Consider the following 18851-nt stretch of genomic DNA (forward strand, 5'->3'; position numbering starts at 1 on the left):
GATTTATGTGTGGATCTTCCATTCCATTTCATGTATCAACATGTCTGTTTTATGCCAATATAATGCTGAATTTATTACCATAGCTTTGTAGTACAACTTGAAAGCAGAATGGTAAGCCCTTTCAGCAGTTCTTTTATTGTTCAGGACAGTTTGAGCTATCCTGGGCTTTTTGTTGTTTGTTGTTTGTTTGTTTGTTTGTTTTTCACATGAAGCTGAGAATTGTCTTCTCAAGGTCTGTAAAGAATTACGTTGGAATTATGATGAGAATTGCATTGAATCTATAGATTGCTTTTGATAGGATGATCATTTTTATTTTGTTAATCCTACAGATTCATGAGCATAGGAGATTTTTCCATCTTCTGCTATCTTCCTTGATTTTTTTCTTCAAAGACTTGAAGTTTTTATCATACAAGTCTTTGACTTGCTCGGTTTGAGTTACCCCAACATGTTTTATACTATTTGAGCCTATTGTGAAAGGTGTTGTTTCCTTGATTTCTCAGTCCATTTGTCATTTGTATATATGAGGGCTACTGGTTTTTATGAGTTAATTTTGTATCCAGCTACTTTGCTCAATGTGTTTATCAGCTACAGGAGTTTCCCAATTGAATTTATAGAGTCCCTTATGTATACTATCACATAGGCTGTAAATAAATATACTTTGATTTCTTTCTTTCCAATTTGTATTCCCTTGATCTCCTTCAGTTGTCTTGTTCTAGCTAGAATTTCAAGTACCACATATTGAATAGGTATGGAGAATGGATGACCTTGTCTTTTTACTGATTTTAGTGGATTTTACTTTGAGCTTTTCTATATTAAGTTGATGTTGGCTATGGGATTCCTGTAAACTACCTTTATTAGGTTTAGATATGTCCCTTGTATCTCTAAGGGACTCTCTCCAGGACTGTTACCATAAAAGGATGTTGGATTTTTTTTCAAAGGCCTTTTCTGTACCTAATAAGATGATGATGTGGTTTTGTCTTTCATTTTGTTTATATGGAGAATCACAATTTTTTTGTTTTGTTCTAGACAGGGTTTTTCTGTGTAGCTTTGGAACCTATCCTGAAACTCACTCTGTAGACCAGGCTGGTCTCAAACCCACAGAGATTTGCCTGCTTCTGCCTCCTAAGTGCTGGGATTAAAGGCATGAGTCACCATTGCCCAGCGTGAATTACATTTTTGTGATTTGGTCATATTTAACCATCTGTGCATCTGTAGGATGAAGACTGCTTGAACATGGTAGATGATGATCTTTTTGATGTGTTCTTGAATTCAGTTTGCAAGTATTTTATTGAGTATCTTTGCATCTATGTTCATAAGGAAAATTGGTCTGTAATTCTCTTTCTTTGTTGAATTTTCATGTGGTTTGGATATCAGGTAACTGTAGCTTCCTAAAATGAATGGGACAAAGTTCCTTCTGTTTCTATTTAGTGAAATAATTTGAAGAGTGTTGCTGTTAACTCTTCTTTGAAAGTCTGGTAGAAATCTGTACTAAAACCATCTTGTCCTGGACATTTTTTGGTTGGGAGACTTTTAATGACTACTTCTATTTCACTAGGGGAGTTATGGGTCTATTTAAATTGTTTATCTGATCTCGATTTAACTCATAAGTGGTATCTATATAGAAAAATATCCATTTTTTTTTTTTAGATTTTCCAATTCAGTAAAATAGGGTTTTAGAGTAAGTCCTTATGATTCTCTAGATTTCCTCAATGTGTATTGTTATGACCTACTTTTCTTTTCTGATTTTGTTAATTTGTATATTTTCTCTCTGCCTTTTAGTTAATTTTGATAAGGTTTGTTAATCTTCTTGATTTTTTTCAAAGAACCAACTCCTTGTTTCATTGATTCTTTGTATCATTCTCTTTGTTTCTATTTGATTGATTTCAACCCTGAGTTTGTTTGTTTTTTCCTTACCATCTACTCCTTTTGTGTGTAACTTTTCTTTGTGTTCTGGAGCTTTCAGGTATGCTGTTAAGTTGCTAGTATGAGTTCTCTCCAGTTTTTTCATATAAGCACTTAGTGTTATGAATTTACCTCTTAGAATTGTTTTCATTGTGTCTCATAAATTTGGGTATGTTATGTATTCATTTTCATTCAAATATAAGAGGTCTTTAATTTCTTTCTTGACCCATTTTTTATTCAGTAGAGTTGTTCAGTATCCATAAGTTTGTCAGCTTTCTTTTGTTTCTGTCATTTTTTATATCCAGCTTTAATTTGTGGTGTTTTGATAGAATACAGGGAGTTATTTCAATTCTCTTGTATCTGTTGAGACTTGCATTGTGTCGAGTATGTGGTCAGTTCTGGAACAAGTTCCCTGAGGTGCAGAGAAGGTATGTTCTTCTGTGTTAGGGTGAAATAGTCTATAAATATCTTTTAGGTCCATTTGGTTTATAACTTGCTAGCAATGGAATTTCTCTGTTTAATTTTTGTCTGGATGATCTTTCTATTGGTGAGAGTAGGGTACTTAGGCCACTCACTATCAGTGCATGAAGGTCAATATGTGATTTAAGCTGTAGTAGTTTTTGTTTTTGTTTTTGTTTTTGTTTTCAAACTTGGGTACCCTTATGTTTAGGCCAAAGTTTTTAAGAATTGAAATGTCATCTTGGTGTATTTTTCCTTTGATGAGTATGTACTGTCCTTCCTTATCCCTTCTGATTAGTTTTGATTTGAAGTCCATTTTGTAAGATATTAAAATGCCTACACCAGCTTGCTTCTTATGTCCATTTGCATGGAACATCTTTTTCTAACCTTTTACCTTGAGGTAATGTCTGTCAATGCTGAGGTATGTTTCTTGGATGCAGTAGAAGGAAGGATCCCGTTTTCACATTTATTCCGTTTGTCTGTGTCTTTTGGGGGTGGGGAGTTGAGACTGTTGATATTGAGAAATACTAATGACCAATGATTATTTGTTCTGTTATTTTAGTGTTGTTATTGGTGGTATTGGTGGTGCTTGTGTGTGTTTTCCTTCTTTTGATTTTGCTGGTCTAAGATTATTTATTCTCTGTGTTTTCAGTGAGGGTAGTTAACCTCCTATGTGGGAGTTCTCCTTCTAGCAATTTCTGTAGGGGAGAATTTGTGGATAAATATTGTTTAAATTTGGCTTAATCATGTAATACTTTATTTTCTTCATCTATGAGTGGTTGAAAGTTTTGCTGGGTATAGTAATCTGAGCTGGCATCTGTGCTCTCTTAGAGTCTGCAGCACATCTGCCCAAGCCTTTCTGCCTTTTAGAGTCTCCTTTAAGAAGTCAATTGTAATTTGATTAGGTCTTCCTTTATATATTACTTATTCTTTTTCCTTTGCAGCTTCTAATATTCTTTCTTTGTTCTGCATGCTTAGTGTTGATTATTATACGCAAAGGGGCATTCTATTCTGTCCCAATCTATCTGGTGTTCCGTGTGCTTCTTGTACTTTGATAAACATCTCCTTCTTAAGGCTAGGGAAGTTTTCTTTTATAAATTTGTTAAAAACATTTTCTTGGGTGGAACTCCACTGCTCTGCTGCAGTCCCCTCCAGCCTGCAGGCAAGTAAGATAACTGCCTCCAGGCTGTGGCTCCACCTCTGCCACTGGATGCTGTCCCACCAAGACCCACTCCACCACCTAACCCCAAGCACTTGAACATCATCCCAGTGGCCAGCCCTCTCTGTAACCCCTGCAGACTACACAGGCAGAGGCGCAAACCACACCAGTTGGAAAAACAGGTAAGTGACTGGCCTCTCAGCTGGACTGCCCCAAAGTCCAGACCCTAACTAAACTGCAGGGCATATTCCATGCCCCTCCCCGTCCCATTCCAGCACCAGGAAGGGAGCTGGACCCCGCCCCCACCACTGGTGGAACTCCACTGCTCTGCTGCAGTCCCCACCAGCCTGCAAGCAGGTGAGATACCTGCTCCCAGGCTGAGCCCCCACTCCCACCACCCACTGGATGCTGTCCAACTAAGACCTACTCTGCCACCCCACCCCAAGCACCTGAATACCCTCCCCATGGCCAGTCCTGCCCAGCTAACCCCATCAGACTACATAGGCACAGGTACAAACCACACTAGTTGGAAAAACAGCAGACTACACAGGCACAAGTGCAAATAACAACAGTTGAAAGAACAGGCACAGGCACAAGCTACACCAGTTGGAAGAAAAGATGAGTAAACACTGGTGTAAGAATACATTAAACAACCGAAAGAGCAATATGGCATCACCAGAACCCAATGGTCCCACAATAGCAAAACCTGAACATTCCAATGCAGCTGAAACACAACAACAACAACAACAACAACAACAACAACAAAACCCCCAAAAACCCAGGGCCAGATGATATCAGTACAGAATTTCAAGTAAGAGCTAATACCAATACTCCTCAGATTGTTCTGCACCAAAGAAACAGAAAGAACATTGTCAAATTCTTTTTATGAGGCCACAGTTACCTTGATACCTAATCCACACAAAGATGCAACAAAGAAAGAGAATTACAGACCAATCTCCCTTGTGAACATTGATGCAAAAATACTCAATAAAATACTGGCAAACCAAATCCAAGAACACATTTAAAAAAATCATCCACCATTATCAAGTAGACTTCGTCCCAGAGATGCAGGGATGGTTCAACATATGAAAATCTTTTAATGCAATCCACCATATAAACAATCTCAAAGAAAAAAAAACAACACATGATCATCTCATTAGATTGTGAAAAAGCCTTTGACAAAATCCAACACCCTTTCATGATAAAGGTCTTGGAGAGATCAGGGATACAAGGAACATACCTAAATGTAATAAAGGCAATATACAGTTAGCCAACAAATTAAATGGAGAGAAACTCAAAGTGAGTCCACTAAAATCAGGGACAAGACAAGGCTTTCCATTCTCTCAATATCTATTCAATATAGTACTCAAAGTTCTAGTTAGAGCAATAAGACAACAAAAGGAGATCAAGGTGATACAAATTGGAAAGGAAGAAGTCAGACTTTCTCTATTTGCAGATGATATGATAGTATATATAAATCCCCAAAATTCTACCAGGGAACTCCTACAGCTGACAAACACCTTCAGTAAGGTGGCTGGATACAAGTTTAACTAAAAAAAAAAAAAAATCAGTAGTCCTCCTATATACAAATGATAAATAGGCCGAGAAAGAAATCAGAGAAACATCATCCTTTACAATAGCCTCAAATAATATAAAATATCTTAGGGTAACTCTAACCAAACAAGTAAAAGACCTGTAGGACAAGAACTTTAAGTCTTTGAAGAAAGAGTTTGAGAAAGAGATCAGATAATGGAAAGATCTCCCATGCTCATGGATAGGTAGGATTAACATAATAAAAATAGCATTCTTACCAAAAAACAATCTACAGATTCAATGCAATCCCCATCAAAATCTCAACATAATTCTTCACAGATTTCCATATCAACTTGATATGGAAAAACAACAACAACAAAAACCCAGTATAGCTAAAACAATCTTGTATAATAATGAACTTCTTTAAGTATCACCATCGCTGACTTATACTAATAAAAGCAGTTTGGTATTAGCATAAAAACAGACACGTGGATCAATGGAATCGTGTCAAAGACCCTTACATAAATTCACACACCTATGAACACCTGATTTTGACAAAGAAGCCAAAAATATACAATGGAAAAAAAGAAAGCATCTTCAACAAATGATGTTGGCATAACTGGATGGTGGCATGTAGAAGAATGTAAATAGATATATATCTATTGCCCTGCACAAAACTCAAGTCCAAGTGGATCAAAGACCTCAACATAAACCCAGTTACATTGAAGCTGGTAGAAAAGAAAGTGAGAAGTAGCCTTGAACACACTGACACAGGAGACTACTTCCTGAATATAATTCCAGTAGCACAGATACTGAGATCTACAATTAATAAATGGGACCTCCTGAAACTGAAAAGTTTCTGTAAGACAAAGGACACTATCAATAAGACAAAATGGCAGCCTACAGAATGATAAAAGATCTTTACAAACCCCACATCTGACAGAGGTCTGATATCCAAAATATATAAAGAACTCAAGAAACTAAACATCAAAATACCAAATAATCCAATTAAAAATGGGGTTAGAAAAAAATCATGCTGAGTGAGGTAACCCAGACTCAGAAAGACCAACATGATATGTACTCACTCATAGGAGGATACTAGATGTGGATCAAGGATGACTGGACTGCTACTCGCATCACCAGGGAGGCTACCTGGAAAACAGGACCCCAAGAAAGACACAGGGATCGCCCAATGACAGAGAAATGGAAGAGATCTACATGAATAGCCTGGACATGAGTGGGGGTAATGAAGGGCGAGGGTCGAGGGAAAGAGAGCTTGGGTGAGTGGGAGATCCCAGCTGGATCAACAACAGAGAGGGAGAACAAGGAATAGGAGACCCTGGTAAATGAAGACCACATGAGAATAGGAAGAAGCAAAGTGCTAGAGAGGCCCATAGAAATCCACAAAGATACCCCCACAACATACTGCTGGCAATGGTCGAGATACAGCCCGAACTGACCTACTCTGGTGATAGGATGGCCAAACACCCTAATTGTCATGCTAGAAACCCCATCCAACTACTGAGGTATCTGGATGCAGAGATCCATGACTAGGCCCCAGGTGGATCTCTGGGAGTCCAATTAGCGAGAATGAGGAGGGTTTATATGAGCGAGAATTGTTGAGACCAAGGTTGGATAAAGCACAGGGACAAATAGCCAAACAAATGGAAACACATGAACTATGAACCAATGGCTGAGGGGTCCCCAACTGGATCAGGCCCTCTGAATGGGTGAGACAGTTGATTGGCTTGATCTGTTTGGGAGGCATCCAGGCAGTGGGACCAGGTCCTGTGCTCATTGCATGAGTTTGGCTGTTTGAAACCTGGGGCCTATGCAGGATCACTTGGCTCGGCCTGGGAGGAAGGGACTGGACCTACCTAGACTGAGTCTACCAGGTTGATCTCAGTCCTCGGGGGAGGCTTTGCCCTGGAGGAGGTGGGAATGGGGGGGTGGGCTGGGGAGAAGGTAAGGGAGGTGGGAGGGGTGAGAACAAGGGAATCCGTGGCTGATATGTAGAACTGAAATGTATTGCAAAATAAAAATACAAATTAAAAAAAAAAGTTAAAAAATGGGGTACAGATCTAAACGGAGAATTCTCAATTGAAGAATCTCAAATGGCCGAAAAACACTTAAAGACACGTTCAACATCCTTGGTTATCAGGGAAATGCAAATATAAATGACTCTAGGATACCATCTTACACCTGTCAGAATGGCCAAGATCAAAAATGCTAATGACAGTCTATGTTGGAGAGGATGTGGAGTAAGGGGAACATTCCTCCACTGCTGGCGGGAGTGCAAATTTGTACAGCCACTTTGGAAATCAGTATGGCAGTTTATTAGAAAATTGGCAATTAATCTGCCTTAAGACTCAGTGATACCACTATTGGTTATATACCCAAAGGATGCTCAACCATACCACAAGGACACTTGCTCAACTATGTTCACAGCAGCATTATTTATAATAGCCAGAGCCAGGAGACAACCTAAATGCCCCTCAACTGAAGAATAGATAAAAAAGTTACTCAGAAGCAAAAGAACAATGACATCATGAAATTTTCAGGCAAATGGATGGAACTAGAAAAAATCATCCTGAGTGAGATAACCCAGATCCAAAAAGACAAACACAGTATGTACTCACTCTTAAATGGATATTAGATGCAAAGCAAAGGATAACCAAGCTGCAATCCACAGCCCAGAGAAGCTAGGTAAAAAGGAGGACCCTAAGAAGGAACACACATGGAGGGCCCCAGGAAAAGAAAAGAGTTAATGTCTTCTGGGTAAAATAAGAGTGGGGTAGAAGAAAAGGGACAGAGGATGGGAACAGGAGGGACTGAGATGACTAAGTGGAGGTAGGGACAGAGAGGGAGGGCAATGAAAGAGATATCTTGATAGAGGGAACCATTAGGGGATTAGGGAGAAACCTGGTGCTAAGGATATCCCCAGAAATCCACAAGGATGACACCAACTTAGACTCCTAGCAATAATGGATAGGGTGTCTAAACTTACCTTCCACTATAATCAGATTAGTGACTACCCTAATTGTCGTCAGAGAACCTACATCCAGTAACTTATGGAAGCAGATGCAGTGATCCACAATCTAGCTCTGAGCTGAGCTCCTAGACTTCAGTTGAAAAGAGGGAGGAAGAATCACAAGAGCAAATGAGGTCAAGATCAGGATGGAGGAAACCACAAAGACAGCTGACCACAAGGACAGCTGACCCAAGCTCATGGACTCTGGCCTGTCATCTGGGGAACATGCATGGAACCGAACTAGGCCTTCTGAATGTGGGTGATAGTTATATGGCTAGATCTGTTTGGGGAGCCCCTGGTAGTGGGACTAGGACTTATCCCGGGTACATGAAACAGCTATTTGGAACACATTTCTCAGCCTTGACACAGAGGGGAGGGCCTTGGCCCTACCTCAACTTTGTATGCCAGACTTCGTTGTTACCTAAGGGAGGCCTTACCCTCTCTGAGGAGTGGATGGGGGGTAGGATTGGGGAAGGCAGGGGAGGCAGGAGAAGTGGAGGGAAGGGGAGATAGGATTGATATGTAAAATGAAAAAAAATTTTTTTAAATAAATATTTTTTTAATTAAAAAAACACTTCTGGAAAATGAAACATGTGTTTGGGACAGTGGCATGTGTGCAGAAGAGAACAGAAGGAGAAACAAACTGAACCAGAGAATTACTTGTTAAGCTTCTGGGAATAATCGTATCAGGCTATTGAGCTTTATGTATGATTCTAATTATTTTGAATAGACCATAAAAAGACAGGGAGCTGGCTCAGCAGATAAATGTATTCTCCAAGCCTGACTGCCTGAGTTCCCCAAAGACCTAAACAGTGGAATGAATGAACAGATTCCCAAGAGCTATGCTTTGACTACCACATGCCACCTTGACATTCAAGCACAAACACACCAACATTGTAAACATACACATACATAAAATAAAATAAATAAAAGAATAAGCCATCAATATATGTTTGGAGCTATAAATACATTTTAGGAAATAGAAAAAATTTTAGTATAGATAACATGAATAATGAGACTATATGTGTGTTATTAATTTAGACTATTCCCTTATAACATATAAGAATGCAAGTATCATAAATAATTTATGGAATTCCAAATTCAGTTCACCAAACTGCAGCAAATAGCACAAAGACATTTCAAAAATATATTCGAAAACCCAAAAGAGTCTACAAATAGGGTCAAAGCATATACTGACAGAAAAAAATCAGGGCTGCTTCACTAAATGTAACAAATTTTCCACATTAATATTTAGATGTAATACATTCTCATCAAAATGTTATTTCATATGACTCAATAATTTTCTATGTAATTTGTTATGATGAATTATTAAAACACCACAGTAAATATTATAATTTGGATCTAGACATCAGAGAAATTAAACTAAAACTACATTGTGATTCAATCTAATGCCAGTCATAACAGCAGACATTCAGACACAAACAAGAAACTCTGGCCAGGCTCTGGACCAAGGGAAAGCCTGATGCACTGCTGGTGAGAATACAAACTAGTCAATCCACTATGGAACTCAAGGAGTATTTTTATCAAAAACTATAAATAATCTTTCATGTGACTCAGAGATAATACTCCCGGGCAGCCACCCAAAGAACGCTAGGTCAATATAGCAAAGATATTCTCATATGAGTATTTGTTACAGCAGTGTCCATAACAGGAAAATTGTGGAGCCAAGCATGGTGTTCAACAGGAGACTAGATAAGGAAAATGTGTTATATATGCACAAGGAATATTATCTAGGCAAGATGAAGGATGAGATCATGTCCATTTGCAGGAAAATGGAATCCTCTGGAGATAACCATATAAGTGAATCAAGTCAATCCCAGAAAGACAAATATCAAATGTTTTCTCTCATTAGTAGTTCCTAGATTCTATATACATAAAGTTTCGTATGATTATATAATATTAAAGTAGAAACAGAGCAGTCTAGGAGGTGAATAATAGGAAGGGAAGAGAAAGAAGGGAATGGGGGGGTATCAGAGGATTATGCACAATACACACTTGTATAAATGCTTTATTTAAAAGAGTTCTTCTGAGACTTAAGCAATCCTGCTGGGAATCAAGCTGCAGAAAGTTGAAGCCTGCCTGACTTCTTTGCTTCTGGATTCTGCTGTTATTGAGATGTTGGCTTTAAGTATCTGTATATAGCTTTCTGATCTCAAATTTCAAACCCCCAGTGGTTTCTCTTTCTGATCCCATGGAGAAACCGTTCTCCTTCCCTGCCAATGGGAGTCAGAAGCAGCTGGAAGACATCCATAATGAGTTCAAACAGAAAAGCTATAAGACATAAGAGAACATGGCTTCCTCAAAGACTCACCTTGGTCCACACAGAATGCCTAGTGAGGTACGGACTGCACAGTAACTTTGATTGTGTCGTGGGTGAACAACTGGCTGGAGGAGGGAGTGAGGGTTCTACTTAGAGCAGCCAGTTGCTTAAGCAGCCTTGTGTAAAATTTCTTTGGATTGCAGAACCCCTTTGGGTTTATGGTTCCCACCCAGGCTACACTGGCGATAAAAGCAATGGTAGCTGTTCTTTGATATCTTTGATAGAAACTGAGAGTGGTTTACAAATTTTCCTAAGAATGAATGGCATGTGGCTTTTCTGTGTACTAAGTATGCTAGAAGACTGATGAAGGATAGGAATAAGTTGTATCAGTGCATTCCCTGAGCAGACCTGACACATCTGTGAAGTTTAAGCAATGTTTGCTCCTTCTCAAAGCATTCTGGCATCCATTGTGTCATTTTTTATATTTGCTAATCCTGCTCTATATTGTTTTAAATATAATGTAGAGACTGAAGTTTTGTAATTGTTTGTTTTAAAATCACAGGTTTACAACTTCACGGTGTAACAGCTTTGAAAAGGCTAATTGTAGCTACTTATGTGACTTTTCACTACTATCATTTCCCCAGTTTTTTGTATTGACCAGTATACGTTATGATTCATAAATGTCATTTCCTAGAGTTATCTGTGTCATAAGTAGGATTGACAACCACCAAATATTAAAACTGAGAATGAAAGGAAATGGCAGCAAAGTAGTTTCATTCATGGTAAAAGGTGGCTCAGGGATTCAGAATTTACCAACATCATACATCATTGATTTTATTCTGCTCCAAAAAGAATATCAAAATACCTTCTATGTTACCAAACTTCTCCATCAGGAAGTCAGAAAATACAACAACAAAGAGTTACAGAACTCAATTATGTTGGAAAACAATCCTTCAACATATCTTAAAATTTAGTGATATAATCAAGAAATTGTTATTGCAACACAGAGTCAGGATACCTTCAGGAGGTGCACTGTTTATGATTCTAAATTACTGCTTATCTTAAAATTATATTGAAATTAAGTTATCTCCTACCTGTCATTTCTTTTTTCCCTATTGATTCATTATAAAATGGCAAAGGAAAAGTATCATTTTCACCAATAATAATCTCTAACACATTAAGTGAGAAAGTATTAAACAAATATAAAACACAATATAACAAAAAGTAGGAGACAGGTAAAGGCCATATCGTAAGAACACCAGGAACAAGTGTCAATGATAGTTCAAGAAAGCTAGAAAAATAATGCAAAGGTGATATGTAAATAGTCTTCAGCTCTGTTCACAAGTTATTAAACTGTTTCTTGTATGGGTAATCCCACCAAAAATAATGGCATGTGATCATTGATTTCATAGATAGAAAACTAGACAATTATGTACACAAAGAGGAAGAAAGAAATACATTTCAAATGGTAGCTAAGCTTCTTAGCATTTTGAAATACAAGGGAAACTCCATTATATACATAATACCTTGTTTTGTGGTTTCTTTCTGATGAATATAAACATAAGTTTTCATTGTTTACTTATTTATTGTAATACTACAGGGAAATCAAGACAGCAGTGAATATGTTGTTACTATTTAAAAAGACAAACATAATAATAAAGGTATACTATACCTAGTCTATATTGTCTTTCATCCATCATTCACTTTGAAGTGCCAAGTTGGATGCATACCCATATAGTTTCTTTGTTTATAAAGTGCTCAGTATGAACATACTTGAATCATATACATATATCCAAATATGTTACAGTTTTGTGTGTATAATCCAATAACTAAAGTTCACTTCATTTGATGTTTATATTATATATAGTTTATAGAAGTATGCACTATTAAATTATGCCGAGTAAGTAGTATTAAAATCATAATTACATCTAGTTACTTTATAGTTGAATATTTTGAATAATTCAATATCATTTATTATAGATAGTAGTATAATAATGACTCACTGCTTATAGTTATATGTGTACATATATAACTGATAGAGTTCCAATTCATTAGGTTGCCAAAGTACTGTTTTAATAATAATGGTTAACATACTATTTTCTTTTGAAAGTAGTATCAGTTTTTTTTAAGCTTTGAACTTTAATCTTAAACTCATATTTACCATAAAATCCCATGTTTTTTATTCATTAATTTTTTCTTTATTAAGAAATTTTTTTATTCATTTTACATAGCAACCACAGATCCCCCTCTCTTCGCTCCTCCCTCCCCTCATCCTTTCCCCCCCGACTCACACCCTATTCCCTCCTCTGACAAGGTAAAGCCTCCCATGAGGATTCAGCATAGCCTGGTACATTCAGTTGAGGCAGACTGAAAATCCCATGTTTTTATTAACAATATTTAGTATTAATCTTGACATTCAGTGATTTATATTATTTTCAATTTTAATTCAACGATTGAAGTTGGGGTGGAAATCATTTTAAGTATAGTTATTGCACATTTGCAATTAATACAATGTGGATTTATTTTCCTCCACAATGTATCCCCTTACATTCTACTGATACAAATATTTACACTATATAAAAGTAAGACTAAGCCGGGTGGGGCTGGCGCATGCCTTTAATCCCAGCACTCGGGAGGCAGAGTCAGGCAGATCTCTGTGAGTTCAAGGCCAGCCTGGGCTACCAAGTGAGTGCCAGGAAAGGCGCAAAGCTACACAGAGAAACCCTGTCTGGAAAAACAAAAACAAAAACAAAAAAACAACAAAAAATAATAAAAAGGTAAGACTAAATAGCAAGTGAGAAATTTTAATTATACCCAGTGTGTGTGTGTGTGTGTGTGTGTGTGTGTGTGTGTGTGTGTGTGTGTGTGTTTCTTGTGCTTTTTCTTTTTTAAAGTTCTGGCTTGTTTGTTTTTGTTTGTTTGTTTATTTATTTGTTTTCTTTCTAAACAGAGAGAAAGAAAGGGTGGGGGGTAGAGTTGGGGAAGTGAGAAGAAAGAGGAGAAGTTGGAGGAGGGGAAAACTTGATCAGAAAATAATCAGAATTTTTTCAATACAAAAGAACATTAAAAGCACCAAAATATAGAATAAAATATACAAGATTTAAATTTAATAAATTTAGGAAACGAAGTAAAAATACATTGTTCTGGAGGTGCACACATGAACTTAATTAACCGCAGAGCAACAGAAAGCTAAGATTGAGAGAGTGTAATTACACTGTGTCTGTTAGTTGTATTAAGTGTTCCTTACTGAGTGGATGCATTGGAAAAGGGTTTATTAGAAAGAAGTTCCAATGGAAAGTGGAAAAAAAACTTTTAAATAAAAAGAAAAAAATAAAAGAGAAAAAGAAAGAAGTTCTAAGTGTTAGAGTCTCTTCTTTGTGACATTCCAAAATATGGATATCAATCATAATTCACTAATAATAGTGGCAGGGTGTATCTTTATGCTGTACATAGAATGATATCCATCATTTCTGTTGCTAACAGCATCATTATAGTGCCACATAATTAGGGCAATTTATCAGTGGTTTTGGCATGAGGTTTCTGAAATCGGTGTCTGGGACTTGTTATCTATCAACTGTTTACATCTATGCAACTGACTTAAGCAATACTCACAAATGAAATTTACATGTCATAGTATATGAATTGTTCTCAGAAAAAAAATCTGACTCATTACTATCTATGGGAAAAATTTGAAAGTGTTAGCTATTACATCATTACATAACTTTTAAACAAGTTGGTGTTCTTAGATTCTTCTTCTGTTCAATATTTGCTGTGATTCACAAATGTCATGTCTTAGACATTCTGAAGCTCTTCAGATGCATGTGCCCAGTTGTTCCAAGCGCAAAAGAATATATATCTCTCTGATCTCTGTAAGTAAAATAGTTAGCTAAGTAAACTCTTTGAACATGAACTGTCAAAAGCAGGTAAAAGTCTAAAATACTCTCATTTTAATTCATTATTAAGGATCAGCCTTCTATGAACTTTTTGGTTCAGACATTGTTGGGTAAGGGCTTAAGGGTTGATTGTCATAATAAAAGCACTCTGTGGTGCATATATATCTATTATAATAAATACAAAAGAATCAAGACACTTTCAGTTACCTTTCTTAAAAGAAAAGAAGTAACTATATAAAGTGACCTAAATGGTATTCTAATAGTCTAAAACAAAACTAGTGTAATCAGCAAATGGCAATATGAGCTGAACATGTTATCAAATGATTCAAGAGAAATGTTCAGATAATGGGAAAATCAGAATGACTTGGATAGAATACCTGTAGAGTCAACTTAAAGGAGAGAATATTGTCTGACTAATTTGATATATAAAAGGGAATCATGGGGGCTGAGACTACCAATACAATCAAACAATAATTGCTGTCTAAGTTAAAGATGAACATAAATTCTGCAGCCAGTGAAGGGCCAAGAATAATGCTGTGCCTTGATCATCTCCTAACTCAGTCATCCTAGTCTTGACATCACTTTTAATAATAATTAGGCAGAAGTGAATAAATCCCCTTCCAATCATTTCATAATATTGAAACATTTTCCTAAATATTGGTTTCCATGTTTTAACAGCCTATGTCAACTTGAATTTACTAACGTATTTATTAACATCTAAAGAGTATAAATTCTGCGTGGAACATCGCTTTTCATCTCTCACATAGCACTCTTCTTTGACTAATGTTTATTGTTCCATATCCATGGTCCTTATGTATTCATTAATTTCCATTTGGTTTCACTTTTTTAAAAGGCAAAATATTAATAAAAATAATATATCATTGAAAATATAGAGGTCAACATATAGAAAAAAGGCATTAAAGTTGCTCACTGCATGGAAGATACAAGAATTAAATGAATCTCAATAAAGAAGTAGTCTGACTTTTGCAGCTTTCACTGCTAGTAAATTCTAAATATGAATTTAAGTGATGCAGTTTTCAAGATGGACTGATTAAAACTTTAGTTGATTCTACTATTTGATAAAATGATTTGTACATACATATTTACAAGAATTCCAGTAGATCTGTGAAATATAGTTGCCTGCATCTCGACTTCCTTCTTTTAAATATTTTATAAATTAATATTGTTTCTTTCTTTTTCTTTTCTTCTGTTTGTTTTTTGAGACAGGGGTTCTCTGTGTAGTGCTGGCTGTCCTGGGACTCACTCTGTAGGACAGGCTGGCCTCAAACTCAGATTAATATTTTTTTTTCTTTAAAGGTAACATCCACATACATTTGACACTTACCATGTTGACATACAATAAAACTAATGTCCATCCCTCAACCTTCATTCTCATTGGCATTCCTGGATTGGAGGCAGCACACATGTGGATCTCCATCCCCTTTTGCATGGGCTACATTTTGGCACTAGTGGGAAACTGTTCACTTCTGTTCATCATCAAGACAGACTCCAGCCTCCATGAGCCAATGTACCTCTTCCTCTGCATGTTGGCAGTGGCTGACCTTGTGGTGTGCACTACAGCTGTTCCCAAACTTCTCAGTCTCTTCTGGTTTCATGATGGAGAGATTCCCTTTGAAGCTTGCCTCACTCAGGTCTTCCTGATTCACTCTTGCTCAACCATGGAGTCTGGCTTCCTTGTAGGGATGGCTTTTGACCGTTATATAGCCATTTGTAACCCATTAAGACACTCAGCTGTTTTGACGCACAATGTAACTGGGGCAATGGGCCTGGCTATTGTACTTCGGGGAGCAGCCTTTCTCAGTCTTCACCCTTTTTTGCTACGCTGGCTTCCCTATTGCAAGACTAATGTAATTTCCCATACATACTGTGAGTTCATGGCCCTCATCAAGATTGCCTGTGCTGAGACACACATCCGCAGAGCTTACAGCCTCATTGTTGCCTTTCTCACTGGCGGGGTGGACTTCATATTGATAATTTGTTCCTATGTCCTCATACTCAACACAGTCTTCCACCTTCCTTCCAAGAATGCCAGACTCAAGACTCTGGGCACCTGTGGCTCACATGTTTGTGTCATCTTAGTATTCTATACCCCTGCTTTCTTTTCCTTCCTCACCCACAGGTTTGGGCATAAAGTGGCTCCACATGTACACATACTTGTTGCCAATATGTATCTTCTTGTGCCCCCCATGATGGACCCCATTATTTATGGTGTAAGAACCAAGAAGATAAGAGACAGGTTCCTTAAACTGTTTAGTTTTCAAAGAATTTGAACTTAGTTATTTTTTTGCTGAGTAACATCAAAATAGAACACTAATCTTTTTATTTTACTTGCCATGTATCATTATGAAGATCCTTTTCTAGGATCAAATGACTCTGTTGTTTTGCTAAGAAGTAATATATCCAAATGTCATTTCTGCTTAAAGATTCCTAACTAGATTTTTCTGAGAATTTCAAGAACACTTTCAAGATGAAATGTAAGTATTCCAAAATGGGATCTCATTGTCTTTATTTCAAAATGGGGCCTCATCACCTTTATTAGTTTTTGTTTGTTTATGGGTAATTTGCTTGCATGTATATCTGTGCACTATTTTCATGCCCAGTGCCCACACAGTCCAGGAGAGGGCATCAGATCTTCTGGAATGGGAGTTAAGGATAGTTGTGAGCCACCATGTTGGTACTAGGAATTCCATGCAAGCCTGTTTGCTGGAGGAACAGCCTTAACCTCTGTTTCATCTCCCCATCCCCAAGAGCCTCATTTTCTGATTTAACATAATCATTTGAATCTAATCACTGAGATTACCATGAAGTTTATTTAAATATTCAAGTTAACATAAATGTCTGTGTATTAGCACTATAGGAAACATCAGTCCAGATATGTTTTTTAAAAAGTTTATAAAACAAGCAAGAAGCTAGGCAAAAGCATGCTCTTTACCTACCTTCATTTAGGCATTTACAACACTTTTTGGTTCCTTCTAGAATGTGTGATTGTTTCCTGTTTGTACCTACTTAACTGCCTCACCTCCATTTTTTGAAGGGATCTTTGCCAGCTAATCTTAAATTCAGTACACTTAAAATTTTGCCCTATCGTAGGACAAAGAAAATGTCCTCAAACTTTTAAATTATGACAACATTGAGGTCATGTATTTTGCATTTCCTATGAAGATTATCAGTTCTAACTTTATGCCTACTGCATTTGACCACTGTATTTACTTGGCACTGCATATTTTATATCTTCATGGTGCTTTCCTTGAGATTTAGTTTTTTAACATACATAATGTTCTCTGTACATTTTTATCCAGGAGAGTAGTACCCAGGAAAATATTCACAGGTATTACTTGTCATCTCTTATTGTGTACAAAAATGTGCATTTTTTAGTGACCTAATAATTATGATAAACAGTTATGGAATTGCTGCAACCCCAAATAGAAATAACTATCAAAATACTTATTTCTGCAAATGAAGACATAAGTCACCATTTATAAGTTGTGATATAAAGCAGAGAGAGAGAGAGAGAGAGAGAGAGATATTTTAAAATGGTAATGACAAGTGACATAAGTGGTTGGCCTTTTATAATCACCATATTAACAAGTTTCTTGTTGTTCACTACAGTACACAAGTACATATTTCAACATTTTTATGACAATGTATGTGTTAACACCTCTTCTAAATTTTTCATTATTGTCCTCATTTTTGAATGATGCTTTTACAGCTATGCCACTTTATTTTTCTGGTTATCATATTCTCTTATGTTTTTGAAGTCATGATCATACATCTGACGATTGTGTTATAGTTTCAAAGAAATCTGTTCCTGGGCACATTTTCATGAATTTGTGGGTTATACTCTTGACTCTCTAACTGTTGTTGTATCTTTTGGTTTTCACTAATGTTTATTGTTTCTCATGGATAAATCTCACCAGGATTATGATGAAATGATAAAAGTCATATACACAAAACTACCCATAGCCTGTGTATGTTCACTACAGAGAAGGCAACAACACTACAGTGGGAATTGCATTCTGACATCTATGATTTCTAAGTTTTCTGTATTAATTATATAGGCTCCAAAATTTAATTAATTATGTGAGTTAAGATACATATAAATTTCCTAGTGACTAGATAAAAATGTAAGCCAAAGTCTGCATCTCTCAAAATAAAAGCGAGAAAAGAATATACAATTGTTTACTGGTTCTAAATTTTTACATATATATTTAATGTTTTTCATCACTTAACTCATACAACTTCATCTGACATAATGTTTACAAATACTAAATGGAAATTGTCTACACAATTGTGTACCCTATTGGCCAATGAGTAGATAAAAGCGGTAAGTCTTTATAGCTTCAATATCAAAATTTTCTTACAGTCTAACATTAATTTTATCTACAGCCAAATCTTACTGGAGTTGTCAGAAACACACTTTCCCATAGATATGGATGCCATAGTTTACTACTACCACTTCCATAACTATTCACTTTCTAATACACAATTCCACTCCTACATAATTTTAAAGGGTGGAAAGAAAAGAAAAGAAAAAAGATGTGAGTTTAAAGTACAATCTTTCTTACTGATGAA

At 36.6% G+C, this 18851-nt stretch overlaps 1 protein-coding gene across 1 annotated transcript; it reads left to right on the plus strand.

Moving 5' to 3' along the window:
• The first annotated feature begins 15586 nt into the window (after positions 1–15586).
• Positions 15587–16549, plus strand: LOC131901493 (olfactory receptor 52D1-like). Its single transcript, XM_059252619.1, has one exon. It carries the CDS (start codon positions 15605–15607, stop codon positions 16547–16549), a length of 945 nt encoding a protein of 314 aa, XP_059108602.1. The 5' UTR covers positions 15587–15604.
• Positions 16550–18851: the final 2302 nt, after the last annotated feature.

The sequence above is a fragment of the Peromyscus eremicus genome, chromosome 1 (genome assembly GCF_949786415.1).
Source record: "Peromyscus eremicus chromosome 1, PerEre_H2_v1, whole genome shotgun sequence".
In the NCBI taxonomy this organism is placed as follows: domain Eukaryota; kingdom Metazoa; phylum Chordata; class Mammalia; order Rodentia; family Cricetidae; genus Peromyscus; species Peromyscus eremicus.

What these genes read in the sequence shown, in the direction of transcription:
- LOC131901493 (XM_059252619.1), top strand. Translation starts at nt 15,605, where the DNA reads ATGTTGACATACAATAAAACTAATGTCCATCCCTCAACCTTCATTCTC.